This window comes from Heloderma suspectum, chromosome 7 (assembly GCF_057233095.1).
Source record: "Heloderma suspectum isolate Gila_16-S chromosome 7, 16-S_ref, whole genome shotgun sequence".
In the NCBI taxonomy this organism is placed as follows: Eukaryota; Metazoa; Chordata; class Lepidosauria; order Squamata; family Helodermatidae; genus Heloderma; species Heloderma suspectum.
This window is the reverse complement of record NC_139464.1, coordinates 47,918,134-47,938,510: the sequence shown is the minus strand read 5'-3', so window position 1 is coordinate 47,938,510 and position 20,377 is coordinate 47,918,134. Positions and strand designations below refer to the sequence as shown.

The 20,377-nt window shown below is 43.4% G+C and overlaps 1 protein-coding gene across 3 annotated transcripts in view; it reads right to left on the bottom strand.

Annotated features, from left to right (window-relative positions):
* The window catches only part of PLBD1 (phospholipase B domain containing 1), a 73,176-nt gene that overhangs the window by 13,839 nt on the left and 38,960 nt on the right, over window positions 1-20,377 (bottom strand). For all 3 annotated transcript variants that reach the window (XM_084810061.1, XM_084810062.1, XM_084810060.1), the window contains 3 exons: window positions 19,795-19,933; window positions 9,989-10,150; window positions 5,614-5,758 (listed from right to left, as the gene is read on the bottom strand). In XM_084810061.1, coding sequence (XP_084666187.1) covers window positions 5,614-5,758; window positions 9,989-10,150; window positions 19,795-19,933 — 446 coding nt within the window. The remainder of the gene's footprint in view (window positions 1-5,613; window positions 5,759-9,988; window positions 10,151-19,794; window positions 19,934-20,377) is intronic.

Genomic DNA, 20,377 nt, shown 5'->3' with positions numbered 1-20,377 from the left:
CATAGTAAAAGGCAGAAGAAAGAAATGGTGGTTCAGCTATTAAATAAGGATGGCAAAACGATAACAGATGACAAAGAAAAGGCAGAGGTGCTCAATTCCTACTTTGGCTCCGTCTTCTCCCAAAAGAGGGTCTATGACCCCCCTGGCAAAGGCGAAGTACAGGCTGAAGGGGCAGGATTGCAGCTGGAGACCGACAGGCATATGGTCAAGGAACACCTCATTACTTTGAATGAGTTCAAATCTCCAGGGCCAGATGAACTGCATCCTAGAGTAATAAAGGAACTGGCGGAAGAACTCTCAGAACTGCTGTCTATTCTCTTTGAGAAATCATGGAGGACGGGGGAAGTGCCAGATGACTGGAGGAGGGCTAATGTTGTCCCTATCTTCAAAAAGGGTAAAAAGGAGGAACCTGGGAACTACCGACCAGTCAGTCTGACATCAATCCCTGGGAAAATTCTGGAGCAGATCATAAACAATCCATCTGGAAGCACCTTGACAACAATGCCGTGATTACTCGAAGCCAACGGATTTGTCAAAAACAAGTCCTGCCAGACAAATCTGATCTCATTTTTTGATCAAGTAACCTCCCTTGTAGACCGTGGGAATGCTGTAGACATCATATACCTTGACTTCAGCAAAGCTTTCGACAAAGTGCCCCATGATATCCTGATGAGCAAACTAGCTCAAAGTGGGCTAGATGAAACAACAATCCGGTGGATCCACAGTTGGCTACAGAATCGGACTCAAAGAGTGCTTATCAATGGGACCTTCTCCAACTGGGGAGAGGTAACGAGTGGGGTACCGCAGGGCTCAGTCCTGGGCCCAGTGCTATTCAACATTTTTATTAATGACTTGGAGGAGAAGGTGCAGGGAATGCTGATCACATTTGCAGATGACACAAAATTGGGAGGGATAGCTAATACTTTGGAAGACAGAAACAAAATTCAAAGTGATCTGGATAGACTGGAGCACTGGGCAGAAAACAACAGAATGACATTTAATAGGGAAAAATGCCAAGTTCTGCACCTAGGAAAAAGAAACCAAATGCACAGTTACAAGATGGGGGATACGTGGCTCAACCACACTACAAGCGAGAAGGATCTTGGAATTGTTGTCGATCACAAGCTGAATATGAGCCAACAATGTGATGTGGCTGCAAAAAAGGCAAATGCTATTTTGGGCTGCATTCATAGAAGAATTGCTTCCAAATCCTGGGAAGTACTAGTTCCCCTCTACTCAGCACTGGTTAGGCCTCATCTGGAGTACTGTGTCCAGTTCTGGGCACCACACTTTAAGAAGGATGCAGACAAACTGGAGAGGGTTCAGAGGAGGGCAACAAAGATGATCAGGGGACTGGAAACAAAGCCCTATGAAGGGAGACTGAAAGAACTGGGCATGTTTAGCCTTGAGAAGAGAAGACTGAGGGGAGATATGATAGCGCTCTTCAAGTACTTGAAAGGTTGTCACAGAGAAGAAGGCCAGGATCTCTTCTCGATCATCCCAGAGTGCAGGACACGGAATAATGGGCTCAAGTTACAGGAAGCCAGATTCCGGCTGAACATCAGGAAAAACTTCCTGAATGTAAGAGCAATACGACAATGGAACCAATTACCTGGGGAGGTGGTGGGCTCTCCCACACTGGAGGCCTTCAAGACGAGGCTGGACAGCCATTTGTCAGGGATGCTCTGACTTGGATTCCTGCCTTGAGCAGGGGGTTGGACTCGATGGCCTTGTAGGCCCCTTCCAACCCTACTATTCTATGATTCTATTCTATGATTCTATGAAAGTTCGGCAGACTTAAGCTAAGAACACCTTTTTACTGGAAAACCTGCTTCACTAGTATCTCTGCATTGGGGTTAAATTTCAAAACCCCAGTGGGAAGACTCAATATTACAACCCTAATTTGTTTAAGTTAAATTGATCAAAGGAAAAGAAATTGCCATTTTATTTATTAAAGAAGATCCCTAATATAGTTAAAGAAGATTAATCAAGCAATCGGCTTTTAAGGACAATGTTTTGCTTTCACACTACAGGTGTCATATTGTTAAATTATAGTTGCAATCCTGAATTTTGAAATGTGTACAACTTTGGCAGCTGGCTGGAGCAGTTTCACGTTCTACCTCCACACACTCCTTTTCATCTACACACAACAGACCCTGTCCCTATTTTATGTGTGAACAAGACACATATAATTTGGATCCAAGTCCAACATCATTTTAAAGGGATCACCAAGTCTAGGTTAATAAAGGTACTTGTTAATAAGATGAAAGATAAAAGTCTTTAATAAGGATTTTTTAAATTGAAGTTGGATTTAATTCTTTTTAAAGTTTTAAACGCACACACACAGGCTTAAAATGCATGGTACAATGTCGGTTTTTAAAATAAATGTGACATTAAATAAACATTAAATCCAGTGTATTTAATTTCTATGCTTATTTTCAATGGACATTTAGGACCAACCAACATTCACAATGCAGTATGTGAGCTTTTGAGCTACACATAACTCTCCCTCAGCTTCAGGACATGCCAACTTTTTCACTGGCTCTGCTTCCCTGCCAGCACCCTAATACAGAAACAATTAGCAAGCAAAGCTTTTCATGGCATTGAGATGAGCGGCAGGGAAAGCTTTGCCCTACTGCAATTCTGTGTGTTGGGCAGCTGGCACAGAAGCATGCTCAACCTCAACCCCTCCTTCTCCTTTTTTTCTGGTTGAGTTACAATTCTGTTGCAGTGTATCAGTTTATTGTTGGAATTTAATATTTCTGGGGATTTCACAAAGTCAGAGGGAGGAACTATGTTTGATTGTAGTCTTTTAAACTCTCTTCTGCAGTACACTGCTTGCTTTTTGTTGTTCATCATATGACAGGAGTGAGGCAGCTAGGAATTTTCCTCTCCTAGCATGAAAGACATCTGTAGGCAGCCCTGCTGGATCGCAGCTTCTCATCAAGTGTATTAATGGGGAATGTACTGGGGACACCTCCCATCGGGGCCAGCCCAAGACATGTTGCTGCCTGAGGTGAAGAACAAGATGGCGCCCCCTCCTTTCCATGTACAAAAAACTACAGGCCTGGCAGATGATTCTGTTTTCAACACGGATGATGAGGCAGTATCCTCCATTGCACCTGAAGATGGCAGGCTAACTTAGGGGTGCAGAGCAGCCTCAAGAATCATAGGTCTCTCCTCCAACAGCTTCCTGCCACCTCCCAGCATCTGCCACTTGAAGTGATCACCCTGCCTAACAGTAGGGTCAGTCCTGCCTCCCATTAACACATTGATGGGGTTCAGACAATCCGTGCAGGAAAAGAAGCCACCATAGCTTCATTTCCCCACCCTGCACATGCTGACCATTTCCCTAATTACCCTCACTACAGCACGGGGTTGCCATGTCATCCAAACCCAGCAAGGTGAGCAGCGGAGGTGGCTTCCAAACCACCCCAGAACCCCTACAAGCCATGGTTTGCAGGGTGGTTTGGGAGCACCCCCTGCCTTGCGCCTCACTGGGTTCGGACGTCACAGCAACCTGCGCCGCAGTGAGAGTAATTAGCAAAATGGTGAGCACGTGACCAGCACGCGTGGGGTGGGGAAAAGAAGCCCCCAGCAGGATGATCTTGCTGATTATCCGAACTTGGCCACTGTTTGTATATGCCACCCCTTTTTCATTGAGCCATGTGAACTGCACAACTCAGCCTGGCTCCAGTCAGCCATTTGGTATGTATTACTAAGGGTGGGTCTTCCAAACTCCCCTCTCATAATAGGAAGCATCGCCAGGCTGAATCTGAGATGCAACAACAGGTAACTGCAGCAGGAGCCAACCCAAGTCCTGCTAATTCCTTATAAAGCAGGATGGGATGAGGGAACACAACTTCAAGCACGACATGGGAAGGCAGGATGGGAGATATAGTTTCATTTGAAACCATTTATTGTCGTGTGGGAATTATTTCCAGTCATGGATCGCCACTGGGAGAAAAAGGGGTACGGGTGCAGTCCTGCAGCTAGGAGCTGACCTGTTGGGAGCTGTGTAAGTGCTGTTCTGCTGGTGGAGAGGGAAGCCCACCTACCTGCAGGGCAACACTTCCTTCACCAGAGGCCCTTGGTACACTTGGAGAAAGCTCCAAGGGTGCAAATGTCCCACTAGTGATGTCTCCTAATTCCGCTGACATACCTCAAAAGAGGGCCTCAGAGCTGGTGTACTAATTTCCATCCTGCTGAAGTCTATGGGAAGGAAATATTTAAAAATCTCCCCCCGCCCCCCGAAGCCCTGCCTACAGTAAACTGGCAGGGCTTTGGATGTGGCAGTTGTTCCGCCACAGATTCTGACACACATGGTTGTCAGTGGTGGGAGGGGGGTGTTGAGACCCGAATGTTTCCTGTGGAGCCCCAAACAGTTTCTGTCTTTTTTGACCTGCCTGCACTGGGCCAGACAAGCACCTTTCACCCTGCAGCACCACAGATCAGTTCCTGTGTACTGTGGCCAGAGCAGACACTTTGGGGGTGGGCAGGAGCTGAGGCCAGTGCTGTCTGGCCTGTCCATCAGCTATAGTGGAGAGAGGACAGCAAGTGCTCTCAAGCAGCCAAACACCTACACAAACAGGGGGAGGAGCCCCAGCAGGGAGAAGTAGAGGGTGCCCAGGAAAGACCTCTTCAACACTGCTGCTTCCTTTGGGGCTCATGGGGGAAGAAAGAAGAGGCCACCCAGTGCCTGCCCAGCCCTGGGAAAGGCCTCTGTGTGGCCACCCTATGTGGCACTGCAGTTGACTCAGGGCCCCAGGGAGGGAAGAAGATTCCCAGGAAAAGCCTCTGTGTCGCCTCAGGGAAAAGCCTGGGAAGGCCTTAGGGAGAGTCTGGCCCAGCTTGCTACCTCTCTTTCACCTCATGCCCACCGGTCATGTCCTGCCTCCCTTTGCCCACTGCTTGGCCTGCCCCTCAGCCCAGGATGTTGCACTGGGCAGGGAAGTCAGTTCATGATGCTACTGCTATAGCCAGTTCTCTCTTGGTTATTTATTTCTTACATTTTTATACTGCCCAATAGCCACAGCTCTCTGGACAGTTCACAAAAATTAAAACCCTAAAATACAACATGATAAAACATAATATAAAACCTACAAAGGTTTACAATAGAATAAAACCAGAGTAAAAGCCAGCAGCGGGATAAAGATCTAATAACACGATAACACATTTAAAAACAAAACTGAAGGTCTAAAAAGCCTGGGAAAAGAAAAAAGGTCCTCATCCGGCACTGAAAAACACACAATGCAGATGCCAGAAAAGCCTCTCTGTGGAGGGTATCCCACAACTGAATGTGTGAACGCATTTTGATGTGCCAGTATTTTCCCTTTAACATTACAGTATCAGGGCTGTGGCGTCCAAGCGGTGGTGGTTAACCATTTCCTCTTGCACTTCACTCCCATCAAAAATTCACACATACCCTATCTGCTATTAGCTGTGTGGAAGCTTCCATGTTTTGGCTCAGAGACAGTAAAATTTTATGGTAGTTTTTGTGCTGTGCCAGGATTACGGAGCAGCTAGCTCCACAAGGTTCTGTAGCACACAGGCAAGATTCCTGTTCAGACACAAAAAAACATGCATGGCATTCCTCTCACACTTCTCTGTTACCTGGGTAACTGCTGAATGAGGCACGCCCTGTACTTGTTTGTGGATCATCAATTCTGAAGTCCCAGTGCTTATATATTCTCAAAGTAGCTGCATATGTGAACCAACTAGAATGAGCAAAGTAGATATTCTCATATCCAGGGAGGACCTAGGAAAGAGAGAGACAGAGCATGGAGCAATCTATGTGGAGTCCTACTAATACGGTGCAAACATGCTACTTTATTATCCACAGTGTAAAGTCAATATGCTGCTAGTCCCTACAGAAATTTATTTCTGAGGTGTTTAATAACTTCAGTAAATAAATAGATAAATATCCATCCAATTATGTTTGCCTTTTAAAAGGAATTAAAATGAAAACAATCAAATCCTGATTTTCTTTATTAATTTTTGGTCACTGATGTAAATGCAACCAGTAGTCTAACCCACCCTAATCTTTTATCTTTAATTGAATTATTATTTCACACATCTTCTTAGATGCTGTGCGAGACTACATATTGAATGTATGGAGTCATGTTTTCAATGTAAATATTCATATATACAAATCCCAATTTTCCTTTCCAAGGACATTCTCCAGTTTTAGTTTGGGATCTGCTGTTTCTGAGAATTCTTTTCAGCAAAATGTTTTTAGACATATAAATATTCAAGGCTGGACTAAATGGATCCTGGTCTGATTGAGCAGGCAGTTCTGACGAGTTTACCTGTCATTTCAATTGACTGAATCTCTAGTATCTTCTCCATGCAGAAACATTTTCGACATTTCTTTCAGGATAAACCAGGGCTATTTTAGTATCAGTGAAGGGAAGGAATGGACATTAGCAGCTAGATGGTAGTTTATGCCAAGACACTTGATTACTTGCTTTATCCTCTGTGCCAAGAAGTGAGAACTCTGGGATTCTTGCTAGTATATTAGTGTATCACCTGATGCCCTTTGCAGAGATCCCAGGAAAGGTCAAATGTTTCTTGGAGAAGACAGAGGGGCCAGGGCTGGGGGGAGTACTAAAGTCAGCAGAGCCCTTTTTCAGCTAGACCTGCCAACAACAAGGGGGAGTTTTGAAAAGGCAAATGACAGCTCCTCTGATGCAAGGAATACCCACTGATATCACCATTTTTGTGCTGCTTTTAAATCAGATTGATTTTTAAAAGAATTAAAATGGCTTGAGTTAACACATGATGTGTGAATAAGCTTACCACCTGTCAGATTGCCAGTATCCTCATGAACGGCTGTGTATGAAAAGCTGTATGATCAGCCACTTAAACATTTGAACCATGCTGACCCAAAAAAGTGAACCATGTTCGAAATGAACACAAAAAAAGGTTGTGGGAAGAGGCTTTAACTTTTCAGGAGAAATGCATCTCCAAGGCAGGGCTTTGGGATTCTTACAGCAAGATTATGGGTTAAGAAGAGCGTCATGGGATAAGAGGAGAGATCCTCTTATGAACAGCTAATTGGTTAAAGAAAAGGAAGTAGGAGAGTAGGAATAAATGCTTAGTTCTTGCAATACAGAGATGTAAACAGTGGGATTCCCCAAGGATCTGTATTGGGATCAGTACTTTTTAACTTTTTCATAAGAGATCTTGAATTAGGGGTGAGCAGTGAGGTGGGCAAGCTTGCTGATGACACCAGATTATTAAGGGTAATTTTTTTAAAAGACGATTACGAAGAGCTCCAAAAGCATCTCTTGAAAACAGGGAAATGGGCATTAAAATGGCAAATGTGTTTCAGGACAAGCAAGTGTGAAGTGATACACACAGGGTCAAAAATTACTAATTTCACATATATGCCACTGGGGACTGAGGTGACACTGACTGACAAGAAAGAGATCTTGGGCTTGATGAAAATGCTGACCCACTGTGGGGCTGCTGCGGCAAAGGAAAATTCCACGTTAGAGATCATTAGGGAGGGAATTGAAAATAAAACTGCCAGTATCATAACACCCTTACAGAAATCTATAGTGTGACCACACTTGGGTTGTTGTGTATAGTTCTGGTCACTACACCTCAAAAAAGGGTACTTTAGAGCTGGAAAAGGTGCATAAAAAGACAAGCAAAATGATCAAGCGGCTGGAGTAGTTCCACTAAGAGGAAAGGTTACTATGTTTGGGGCTGTTTAGCTTAGAAAAAGGGTGAGTAAGGGGGTACATGATAAGAGGGGGATAAAATTATACATGGTTTGGAGAAAGTGGACAGGAAAACGTTTTTCCCCCTCTCTCATAATACTAGAATCCAGGCTCATCCCATGAAGCTGATTGGTGGGAGATTTAGGACAGATACTATTTTATGGTTTTAAGTTTTGTTTTGTGAACTGCCCAGAAAGCTTGGGCTAATGGGCGGTATAGAAATGCAATAAATAAATAAAAATCTAGTGTCTGAATTTGCTTTTTTCCCCCCTCCTCCCTACCAATTGCCTTTTTTTTTGTGCTGCGTTTTTTAGATTGTGAGCCTGCAGAAGGAATATTAAGAAATATCTTTGTAGGCCACCTTGGGATCCTTTTTTGCTAATGGACAGGGTAAAAATGATATAAATAAATAAGTAATAAAAGGAAGCACATCTTCCCACAGCACAGACTTAAAACTATGGCATTCACTACCACAAGATGCAGTGATGCCCACCAGCATGGATGGCTGTAAAAGGTGAATAGACAAATTCATGGAGGATAAGGCTATCAATGGCTACCAGTCATGATGGCTATATATTACCTCTAGTATCAGAGGCAGAGTGCATTGTATACCAATTGCTACAGAGCATGAGAGGTAAGGTGCTACTGCACTCATATCCTGTTTATGGACTTCCCACAGGCATCTGGTTTGCCACTGCAGGAACAGAATGTCGGACTAGTTAGGCCTTTAGTCTGTTCCAGCACAGCTCTTCTTATTTTCTTATAATTATGGCTGCAAGCTTTAATCAATTTAATCAGTAAGTTAGGGCGCAATCCTATGGCCGCTAGTCAGCAGCTAGATGGCCATAGGATAGGTTGGTTCCTGGAGAACCGACCCCCACCCCTCTCGTGCCACCTCATAGGCAGCGCGGATCGACCCCACACTCCGCGCTCATAAGAGCAGCGTGGAGCGGCAAAAACAGGGCATTTCTGGGGGCGGGGAAGTAGGAAATCCAGTGCAACACATTAGATGTGTCGTCCAGCTGCTGCTTCCCACACCCCGAGGTCCCGCGGCTGGACAGCCGCAATCAGCTATCTAGCCGCGAAAGCACGGCTGGGAGAGCGAGGAAGAGATCCGCTCCTCACCACTCCTCCTGCCCTGCACTGGATGGGGTCGCCCCTGGGGTCAGAGGCGACCGTCGATCTTGGTGGCATTGCTCCCTCCATCAGTTAAAGCAAGGCATACATGATGAGGGTTGAAAATATGCAAAATTATCTAAAGTTTGATTTGCCAAATTATTAGTCAACAAAATATTGTTGTTAAATGTAACTCCTGCAATACTTCAAAGCTTGCTTGATCAAGATAGGTCGTCCACTCATTATATCACTCAACGCTTCATTTGTCATGCTCCAAATCTCTAACAGATAAGAAATAAAACCAACAGTAAAAGTGAAAGTTTGCTGTGCACCACTCTAACATTTGAGCAAGCATTTCCAGAATGGTTACTCAGGGCACCAACCACAAGACTAGCCTGCTTTTAACAACCAATATTTATGAAAGAGACCATTTCTAAACTAGCTTAATTTAGCACTAAATATTTTTCAGGGGGCTGGAGGAGCTGCTGTGCCGAGGAGGGGATGGGGAAGTCTCCTTCTGCTAGTCCACTTGCACACATCAAAATATAGATACAACCCTTCGTTTTTGCTTTGCAGGTGTTGTTCCATAGTCCCATAAGTCTAACGTTAGTGCTTTGACCATTTTTTTCATTGTTGCCAGATCAAGAAGCAATAGCTATAGAAATCCAACTTTGTCCTTCTTTAGAATCATAGAAGGAATTCATTTTGGTGATTTATTTCTATACCCTACAAACCTGCAATCTTTCTTTACAACAAATCACTCCTATATGATACAAATATGCATTCAAATAATGCAAATATAGTTTAGGAATAATTGAAAATACAACAAAGTACAAAAGTTTTATGGCATTTATGGCGCAATCCTATGCATATTTAGACAGAAAAATGTCCTACAACTCCCAGCATGCCCCAGCCAGCATGGACTCTTTTCTGTCTAAACATATTTAGGACTGTGCCCTTAGAAGATGATTATATGCATTCTGACTCTGTAGGTTTTTTTTTAAGTACTTCATAACCAACAGCATGAGATTAAAATATCAATGCAAAAAACATAATCCCATTTTGGGGTCTACAGGTACAATGAAAAGCTGGTTACATCAATCCTTTTAGCCCTAAAGGTGAAATCAGGTGTATTGCAGTCTTACCTTGATCAGAGCTGAGCAATGACCCATATCCCACTGGTATCTCCCAGAGCCTCCTGGCATAACTTTACAGTCAGCCTCTGCAGAATCTGAGAATAAGGCAGGAATGAGGTCAAGCAGATCTCCAACTGCATTCAGGAAACTAACTTGAAAGACACTGAGAGGCTGGAAGTAAAGAGAGAGATATGACAAATATGCAAGTTTAGATCCAGGTTTATTCATGTCAGTGGTACACATGGGTAGCAGCTACCCATGCCTGAATGGCTTTTTTGTCAGGGCAGGGCTCTGAAGAACCATGTCAAATAGAAGTGAAAAATGATGATGTACAAATTCTAATGCACACATTAAAAATTAACAAATGATCAGGTCTGGCTAGTATATACCTGAGAGTTCTCAAAGAACCCAGATTAAAATCGGTGATCTTCTCCCTGAAAATATACACCATCACCAAAATTGGCTGCTTTACTGGAGAACTGAAAAGTACATAAGAAGATAAGAAGAGCCCTGCTGGATCAGGCCGGGGGTCCATCTAGTCCTGCATTCTTTTCACACAGTGGCCAACCAGCTGTCGACTGAGAACCCACCAGCAGGGCATGAGTGCAACAGCACCCTCCCACCCATGCTCCCCAGCAACTGGTGTACATAGGCTCACTGCCCCTGGGACTGGAGGCAGCACTAGTCCAATGTAATGTCAGTTTTTTAAAGGGATCCAGTGGGGAACCCCTTTAGCAATACAGCTCCCATATAGTTCGGCAACACGGGTTAGTGCTTTCTAGTTACCTCAGCATAGGTGGCTGTGGCATTTAAAATCAGCCCTCAGCAAGCAGCCCCTTCATGGATCACTGCCTTGTTGTGGCGAAGGGGCTTGCGTAACTCAGTGAAGCCATAAGCTATGCCGTGCAGGGCCACCCAAGACGGACAGGTCATGGCGGAGAGTTCTGACAAAATGTGGTCCACTGGAGAAGGAAATGGCAACTCACTCCAGTATTCTTGCCAAGAAAACCCCATGGAACGTATCACAAGGCTAAAAGATATGACACCAGAAGATGAGCCCCTCAGGTCAGAAGGTGTCCAATATACTACTGGGGAAGAGCAGAGGGTATTTCCAAGTAGCGCCAGAAAGAGTGAAGTGGCTGGGCCAAAGCTGAAAGGACACTCAGCTGTGGATGTGTCTGGTGGTGAAAAGAAAATCCGATGCTGTAAAGAACAATATTGTTTAGGAACTTGGAATGTCAGATCAATGAATCAAGGTAAGCTGGAGGTGGTCAGACATGAGATGACAAGATTGAACATCGACATCTTGGGAATCAGCGAACTAAAATGGACAGGCATGGGCGAATTTAATTCAGGTGACCATTATATCTACGACTGTGGGCAAGAATCCCTTAGAAGAAATGGAGTAGCACTCATAGTCAACAAAAGGGTGGGAAAAGCAGTACTGGGGTACAATCTTAAAAACGATAGAATGCTCTCAGTACGAATCCAAGGCAAACCATTCAACATCACAGTAATTCAAGTCTATGCCCCAACCACTGATGCTGAAGAAGCTGAGGTTGATCGGTTCTATGAAGACCTACAACACCTTCTAGAACTAACACCAAAAAAAGATGTCCTCTTCATCATAGGGGACTGGAATGCTAAAGTAGGAAGTCAAGAAATCACCAGGATAACAGGCAGGCATGGCCTTGGTGTACAGAATGAAGCAGGACAAAGGCTAATAGAGTTTTGCCAAGAGAACACACTGACCATAGTAAACACTCTTTTCCAACAGCACAAGGGACGACTCTACACATGGACATCACCAAATGGTCAATATCGAAATCAGATTGATTATGTCCTTTGCAGCCAAAGATGGAGAAGCTCTATACAGTCAGTAAAAACAAGACCTGGAGCTGACTGTGGCCCTGATCATGAGCTTCTTGTTGCAAAATTTCGGCTTAAATTGAAGAACGTAGGGAAAATCACTAAACCATTCAGGTATGACCTAAATCATATCCCTTATGAATATACAGTGGAGGTGACGAATAGATTTAAGGGATCAGACCTGATAGACAGAGTGCCTGAGGAACTATGGACGGAGGTCCGTAACATTGTTCAGGAGGCAGCAACTCAATCCATCTCAAAGAAAAAGAAATGCAAGAAAGCCAAGTGGCTGTCTGATGAGGCTTTACAAGTAGCTGACGAAAGAAGGGAAGCGAAAAGCAAGGGAAAAAGGGGAAGATATATCCAACTGAATGCAGAGTTCCAGAGAATAGCAAGGAGAGACAAGAAGGCCTTCTTAAATGAACAATGCAAAGAAATCGAGGAAAACAATAAAATGGGAAAGACTAGAGATCTCTTCAAGAAAATCGGAGATCTCAAGGGAACGTTTTGTGAAAAGACGGGCATGATAAAGGACGAAGAAGGCAGGGACCTAACGGAAGCAGATGAGATTAAGAAGAGGTGGAAAGAATACACAGAAGAACTATACAGGAAAGATCTGAATGTCCCTGATAGCCATGATAGTGCGGTCACTGAACTTGAGCCGGACATCCTAGAGAGTGAAGTCAAGTGGGCCTTAGGAAGCATTAGTAACAACAAAGCTAGCGGAGATGACTGTATTCCAGCTGAGCTATTTAAAAACCTAAAAGATGTTGCTGTTAAAGTGCTGCATTCAATATGCCAACAAATTTGGAACACTCAACAATGGCCGCAAGACTGGAAAAGGTCAGTTTACATTCCAATTCCAAAGAAGGGCAACGCCAAAGAGTGTTCAAACTACCGCACAATTGCACTCATTTCACATGCCAGCAAGGTTATGCTCAAAATCCTACAAGCTAGGCTTCAGCAGTATGCAAACCGAGAACTACCGGAAGTACAAGCTGGGTTTCGAAGAGGCAGAGGAACTAGAGATCAAATCGCCAACATTTGCTGGATCATGGAGAAAGCAAGAGAATTCCAGAAAAAGTCTACTTCTGCTTCATTGACTACGCTAAAGCCTTTGATTGTGTGGATCACAACAAACTGTGGCAAATTCTTAAAGTGATGGGAGTACCAGACCACCTGACCTGTCTCCTGAGAAACCTGTACGAGGGTCAAGAAGCAACAGTAAGAACCAGACATGGAACAACCGATCGGTTCAAAATTGGGAAAGGAGTACGACAAGGCTGCATATTGTCACCCTGCTTATTTAACTTATATGCAGAGTACATCATGAGAAATGCCGGCTTGGATGAATCACAGGTTGGAATTAAGATTGCTGGGAGAATTATCAACAACCTCAGATACGCAGACGATACCACCCTAATGGCAGAAAGCGAAGAAGATCTAAAGAGCCTCTTGTTGAGGGTGAAAGTGGAAAGTACAAAAGCTGGTTTGAAACTCAAGATTAAAAAAACGAAGATCATGGCATCTGGCCCCATCACTTCCTGGCATATAGAAGGGGAAGAAATGGAAGCAGTGACAGATTTTACTTTCTTGGGCTGCAAGATCACCGCAGATGGTGACTGTAGCCATGAAATTAAAAGATACTTGCTCCTTGGGAGGAAAGCTATGGCAAACCTAGACAGCATAGTAAGAAGCAGAGACATCACCTTGCTGACAAAGGTCTGTCTAATCAAAGCTATGGCTTTCCCAGTAGTAACGTATGGCTGTGAGAGCTGGACTATAAGGAAGGCTGAGTGCCGAAGAATTGATGCTTTCGAACTGTGGTGCTGGAGAAGACTCTTACGAGTCCCCTGGACTGCAAGGAGGTCAAATCAGTCAGTCTAAAGGAAATCAACCCTGAATGCTCATGGGAAGGACAGATACTGAAGCTGAAGCTGAAATATTTTGGCCATCTAATGCGAAGAGAAAACTCTCTGGAAAAGACCCTGATGCTGGGAAAGACTGAAGGCAAAAGGAGAAGGGGACGGCAGAGGATGAGATGACTAGATAGCATCACCGATGCAATGAATATGAACTTGAGCACACTCCGGGAGAGAGAGCAGGACAGGAAGGCCTGGCGTGCTATGGTCCATGGGGTCACGAAGAGTCGGACACGACTGAACGACTGAACAACAACGAACAACAGCAAGCAGCAGATGGCAATTTTGTTTTGTGCCTCTTTCTGCTTAGCAGTCGATCACATCTGTAGTCTTATTTCTGCACTGAACTTTCACGATGACATTCTCTCTGTTCAGTGATGACTTAGGAAATAAAAACTTATTTCTTGCCTACTAAGATTGTTATACATTATTATGATCACTGGAGAGTAATGAGCCAAAGATCTTGAAGGTAACTGTTGTTGTGTTACTAGGCTCTGCAATGTGATTCGGGCTGCAATCTTATGCCTGAGTTATCTGGACATAGTGAGACTTACTTCCAAGTAAACATGCTGTAATCTTCACATATTTGGTGGATTCAGTGAAGTCACCACAGGGTGCGTTTTTGGCATGACAGCCATTAGTGCAAGCAGTGTGAGAAAGCTTTCTGACAGGGTTTGCAGGACCAGCTCCTACAAGCCCCAGCTGAGTCATGCAGGTCAGATTCCACTCCTCCCCTCCCCCGAATCAGGCCAGGAGCTGGGGCTTGGGGAGGGCAGAGGGTGGGGCCCACAGAAGGTGTCCAACACCCATGGGCTACAACAATTTAAAACCCTCCCCCAGCACCACGGCCTCTATCTAGATTGGGGTGCAAGTGGCATGAGAAGGGAGTTTGCAGGGCTTGCAAGGCTCTGAAATGTAATTTGGGCTGCAGTCCTATGCACAAGTGACCTAGCCAGGGCCCAAAAGCCCTGGCTGAGTTGTGCACCTTCTCCCTATGTGGCTCACATTCCAATCGGGTTGCAAGCAGCATGGGAAGAAACTCAGTCAGGGCTTGCAGGACCAGCTCCTGCAAGGTGTGGCTGTGTTGTGCAAGGGAATCCCTGTTATCTCTGATCAGAGATAACAGTGGGATTCCCCTGGGTGCCACTTGCCCTCCCAGAGACTGGAGATAACATGGGTGTTCCTTTTCCCAAGCCTCCAGGCCAGGGAACAGGGCTTGCAAAGGGAGGGGATTAGAGAGGGTGTGGCCCCTCAGAGAGTGCCCAACCCTCTGCAGGCTGGATTGGGCACCTCTGCGGGCCGGATTAGGCCCGCAAGTTAAAACAACTAAAAGCCCTCCCCCAGCACCATGGCCCCTAACTGAATCTCCTCTCCCCCAGGCAGCTGCGTTTAACAAACATCTATTTTGGCAGTTATTTATGAGATGATGTGAAAATGTGGATAATGTGAGAATACTGGCTTCTCCATTTAAATATGTTATGTTATTATTTTATTAATATTATTGTATTTACAGATAATTCTTCTACTTTAAAAGTGTTCAAAGTGATGCTTAACATATATATAAAAGTACATGATACACTTTCTATCCTGACTGCAGGTGGGGTGGTCATCTTATGAACAGTGAATAAATCCATCTCTCTCTCTCTGACTGCGTGGCTAATATCCCCCATTACGTTGCCTCCTAGGGAACAGCAGGTATCCTTGATCTGGCCCACATAACAAAGCACATAAGAGGTTTCAGGGAACACTATGTCAGCTGTGTTGGACCTCAACTTATTTGTTGCTTTATTAGATGATAAATAATTACCACAAGATGACATGTGTTCCTTGTTCCTGAGGAAACAAAATTACCTCTCAGTCTAGTCCTAAATCTCCCCCTCCACTTTTCCTATTACTAGGCCAGGAGCCAGTCTTCCAGCCAGAGAGAACTCAAGTATTAGACAGAGGGAAATTTGTCTCTCAAACATCCCCCTTCAGCAGTGTAGATGGGCCAGGGCTTGGGTTGTGGATGAGAGTTTTTATTGGCGGAGCAGACTCTAGCTGGTATCTGAGTGCAGAAAAGAGTCTGCTCTGCTAACAAAAAAGTGAAAATCAGGCTAGACATGTATTTAACATTATGCAGCCACCAGAAAAAAGGAAGGGAAACTTGAAGAGTGCTGTAGAATGTACAACATGCTCAATATTTTCTTCCTTTCTTTTTAGAATTTTGTTTCCATAAAATATTAGGAAACAGGAAGTCCAAACTCTTTCATTATTGCAAAATAATAATGGCACACAAGAAGTGGATTTCCTAACCAAAATCACTATGTAGCAATGTATTCAAAAATCTTATCCTTTCAGTACTCCTTTTCACAGTATAGTTGAGAATGCGATTAATTACTTTTCTAGCCTCCTTAAAAATAGGAACATAGAAGGAAATCTATATATTTGGGAGGCCAGAAATTAAATTATATCGAGGTTGAATATAAACTTTTGGATGCTTCTATGAGAAACAACTTGCTAAAAATCTTTTTGCAAAGACATTTGGAGAGGTGGGATTCAAGAAGGTAAATGCAAACATTAAAAACTTTTCTGCAGCCAAACAAAACAACTGCATGCCTATATATGTATATAATTCTCTAAATGTGCTCAGTATTCAAGTCTCTTATTTCTTGTAAAAGAAGAAATTCCTTCAGCAGACAGTAATGCTCAAATCCTAAAATCCAGATCTAATGGCAAAGCAGTACATGCTTCATAATGCATAGGAAAGCATTATGGTAGTGTCTGAATAGTTGCTTGACTAAACGGTATTTTCTATGTAGGAAGTAAGAATTATTGGATCTGGCAAGCATGGGTTATTGCAACAAAAACCGACCCGACAAATAGACAGATGGGAGAAACTTTTTTTAAAATAGGCATGTGGATCCCTAAAAAGCAAATACAGGTAATACTGCCCAGAGCTCGTACTGTGAGAGGGCAAATGAAGAATGGACTGAAAACAACTTATGGAACTCTGCCAGATGTTCCTGATGGGGCTCAGGAAAGGTGTACAGTTTACACTGCATATGCAAAGTCATCCAGAATATGGAGAAACGGACAGACTGTTATAACAGATCGTATTTTATTTGTTCTTCCCGGGTTCCATAGTTCAGTCTCTTTGCAATGCTTTGTCTAGGATGCTGGAGAGGTGGAATGAACAACTCATTTAAAAACTGCACTGCTTTAAAAGTATTATACTGACAAGCAAGACAATGAAAACGAGAATACATTACTACTGACTGGATCAATGCAATAAGTATACAAGCTCTGGGAAAAGACAATTGGCACCGACCAAATGTTGCAGCCTGTTTTATCTTCAGCAAACTGCTCCTGGTTTTACTACGTACAGGTTAGTTAACGCCAAGTGAATAAAGTGGGGTGACTATTAGTGAGGTGATGACTTAGTTAAAGAGGAAAATCCATTAGTGTAGTATGAGCATCAAAGACAAATGGCAGGACTGCAGCTCTTCACTTCCTGGTTCACCACCATGTTTCAAAAGGTGCCCCAGACAATAGTTTGGATCCAGATTTAGTTGCACTTCATTCCACTGAAATGAACAGGCCCTAAGTCATGACTGAGGCTGCAATTCTATACCCACTTACCTGGGAGTAAGCTCCATTGAACTCAGTGGGACTTACTTCTGGGTAAACATGTATAGGATTGGGCTGTAACTGTTCACATTGATTTCAGTGCAACCTAAATGCAACTAATTTAGTCTGGATCCAATCCATTGTTCCTTTTTCACAGGGATAACAATAGCATTTATAAAGCTCTCTTCAAAGTCCTCTGTGTACATTATTCCGGTAAACCCTGCAACAGGCCTGTAAGGTAGCTCTGTATTATTATCCCCAAGGGAAACCATGGAGAAAACATTCTTCAAAATGGTGGGATGTTCAAAAAGATGTTGGGAAGCAGGGAAGGGACTTGTAACATTTCTTGGAGAGATGTCACAGGCATCATCTAATAGAATCATAGAATCATAGAATAGTAGGGTTGGAAGGGGCCTACATGGCCATCAAGTCCAACCCCCTGCGCAATGCAAGAATCCAAGTCAGAGCATCCCTGACAGATGGCTGTCCAGCCTCGTCTTGAATGCCTCCAGTGTGGGAGAGCCCACTACCTCCCTAGGTAATTGGTTCCATTGTCGTATTGTTCTAACAGTCAGGATTTTTTTCCTAATGTTCAGCCGGAATCTGGCTTCCTGTCACTTGAGCCCATTATTCTGTGTCCTGCACTCTGGGATGATCGAGAAGAGATCCCGGCCTTCCTCTCTGTGACAACCTTTCAAGTACTTGAAGAGCACTATCATATCTCCCCTCAGTCTTTTCCTCTCAAGGCTAAACATGCCCATTTCTTTCAATCTCTCTTCATAGGGTTTTGTTTCCAGTCCCCTGATCCTCTTTGTTGCCCTCCTCTGAACCCTCTCCAGCTTGTCTGCATCCTTCTTAAAGTGTGGTGCCCAGAAATGGACACAGTACTCCAGATGAGACCTAACCAGTGCTGAGTAGAGGGGAACTAGTACTTCCCGGGATTTGGAAGCTATGCTTCTATTAATGCAGCCCAAAAGAGCATTTGCTTTTTTTGCAGCCACATCACAATGTTGGCTCATATTCAGCTTGAGATCGACAACAATTCCAAGATCCTTCTCGCTTGTAACGTTGTTGAGCCACGTATCCCCATCTTGTAACTGTTCATTTGGTTTCTTTTTCCTAGGTGCAGAACTTGGCATTTATCCCTATTAAATGTCATTCTGTTGTTTTCAGCCCAGCGTTCCAGTCTATCAAGATCACTTTGAATTGTTTCTGTCTTCCAAAGTATTAGCTATCCCGCCCAATTTTGTGTCATCTGCAAATGTGATCAGCATTCCCTGCACCTCCTCCTCCAAGTCATTAATAAAAATGTTGAAGAGCACTGGGCCCAAAATGAATAGATACGCAACACCTAACTAAGCAGCATTAACAGAAGCAATAGCTACACTTGCATTTTCTTAGCACCCAACTGTCTGAGCCCTCCACATAAATGAATGCCCCCCCTTACACACACACACACATACACACACACACACACACCTCCCTACCTCTCCTCTGGAAAGATCCAAAGGGTTTCCAAGATGCCATGAGCTGCAATCTCATCATTTAGAACATTAGAACATTCACACTAATAGCTGTCATGCCATGAAGTCACCCATGGTGACTTCACCGTCTCACACCAACTCAACTGTTTATCCAAATCCACCAAATATGTGGAAATTACAAAAATATTTGGGTTCACTTCACCATTTTCAATGGTATTTTACTTCCAAGTAAATATGCTTAGGATCACAGATGTGAAATTATTCTGACCCTTTTTCATGCTCCTTTGTTTCTGTAGCTCACTTTCAGAGAAGCTGGATGTAAAATCAAAGGGGATAAATGTTATTTGTTTTAAATGCTGTTGATCCTGACTTCATAAACCCCAGGCTCCATGTTTCCTTGCAGTGCTTAGACAGAGATGAAAAGGTCAGTTAGTTATTCATGTCTTTACCCTCACAGTGTGAAATAAAATGGCTGCACTTGGCAATAAAGGTGAAAGCTATTTATCTCCAGTCAGTTCTCAACTTGCTAATTCACAATGCCACTGCCTCGTTGATATCCCAGAGGGTCACCAGCCCACACAACAATTAGAGCTACAGCACCACGCAGTGCCGCTTTGCTTTCTATTCTGTGTGTGTGATAGAGCATGTTCAGACAGACTTTCAGCACTCCAAGCGAGTTTCCTAAAAGGCTAGGCTTGCAAATAAGAATTCCTGGGAATTATACTCCACTGTGAAGCCTATGTTAAATGTTCCATATAATATATTATATTATATTTTATTATATTATAATATAAATTGTTTCTTTACATGTTTGACATAGAGAAGAAAGCAGTGGGAACACTCGGTCTTTAAATAAATGAAAAAAACCTATTCTAAATTATCTTTCCGCTTCTGCTTCTAAGTGATTTAAAGACAACCTAATGATTCTTACTGTTCTTTTCTGTTGTTTAGCCCACTCCAGAGCTCCCATGTACAGTCCATCCAACTGGGCAATAATGTACCCTGCATGTCTCCAGAACGGGTCATCCTTGTTATTCTTGATTTGTTGTTTGGTCCAGTGATCTTGTTTCCTGTGTAGGAACCAATGTGATTTTAGAATGTGTTTTTCATAGTCCAGATTATTTCAGAGATACACTTGGGTTGCCACTAGAGTAAGTTCGACAGGGACTCAGTGGGATTTTCTTCTGATACTTAGGATCACATTTTTATCAAGTAATCAATATAGCCAGTTGATAATATTGTTTATACTGTTGTTTTTAAATTCTGACATTTTATACAATGTTAATATTATTGATGATTTAATTATATTTTAACTTTTGTATATTTTTATTTAAATGTTTTAACTGTACAAGTTTTTAATGTTGTAATGCCCCCTTGAGTCCCAGTATTGGGAAAAAGATAGGATATAAACAAACAACAACAACCTGCAGGCTGGGTTAACACGTGTTCTTTTGTTCTGATGTAGTTACATCTGATTACCTTTCAGCCTGTTCCCCTGATCATTTTATATGGAA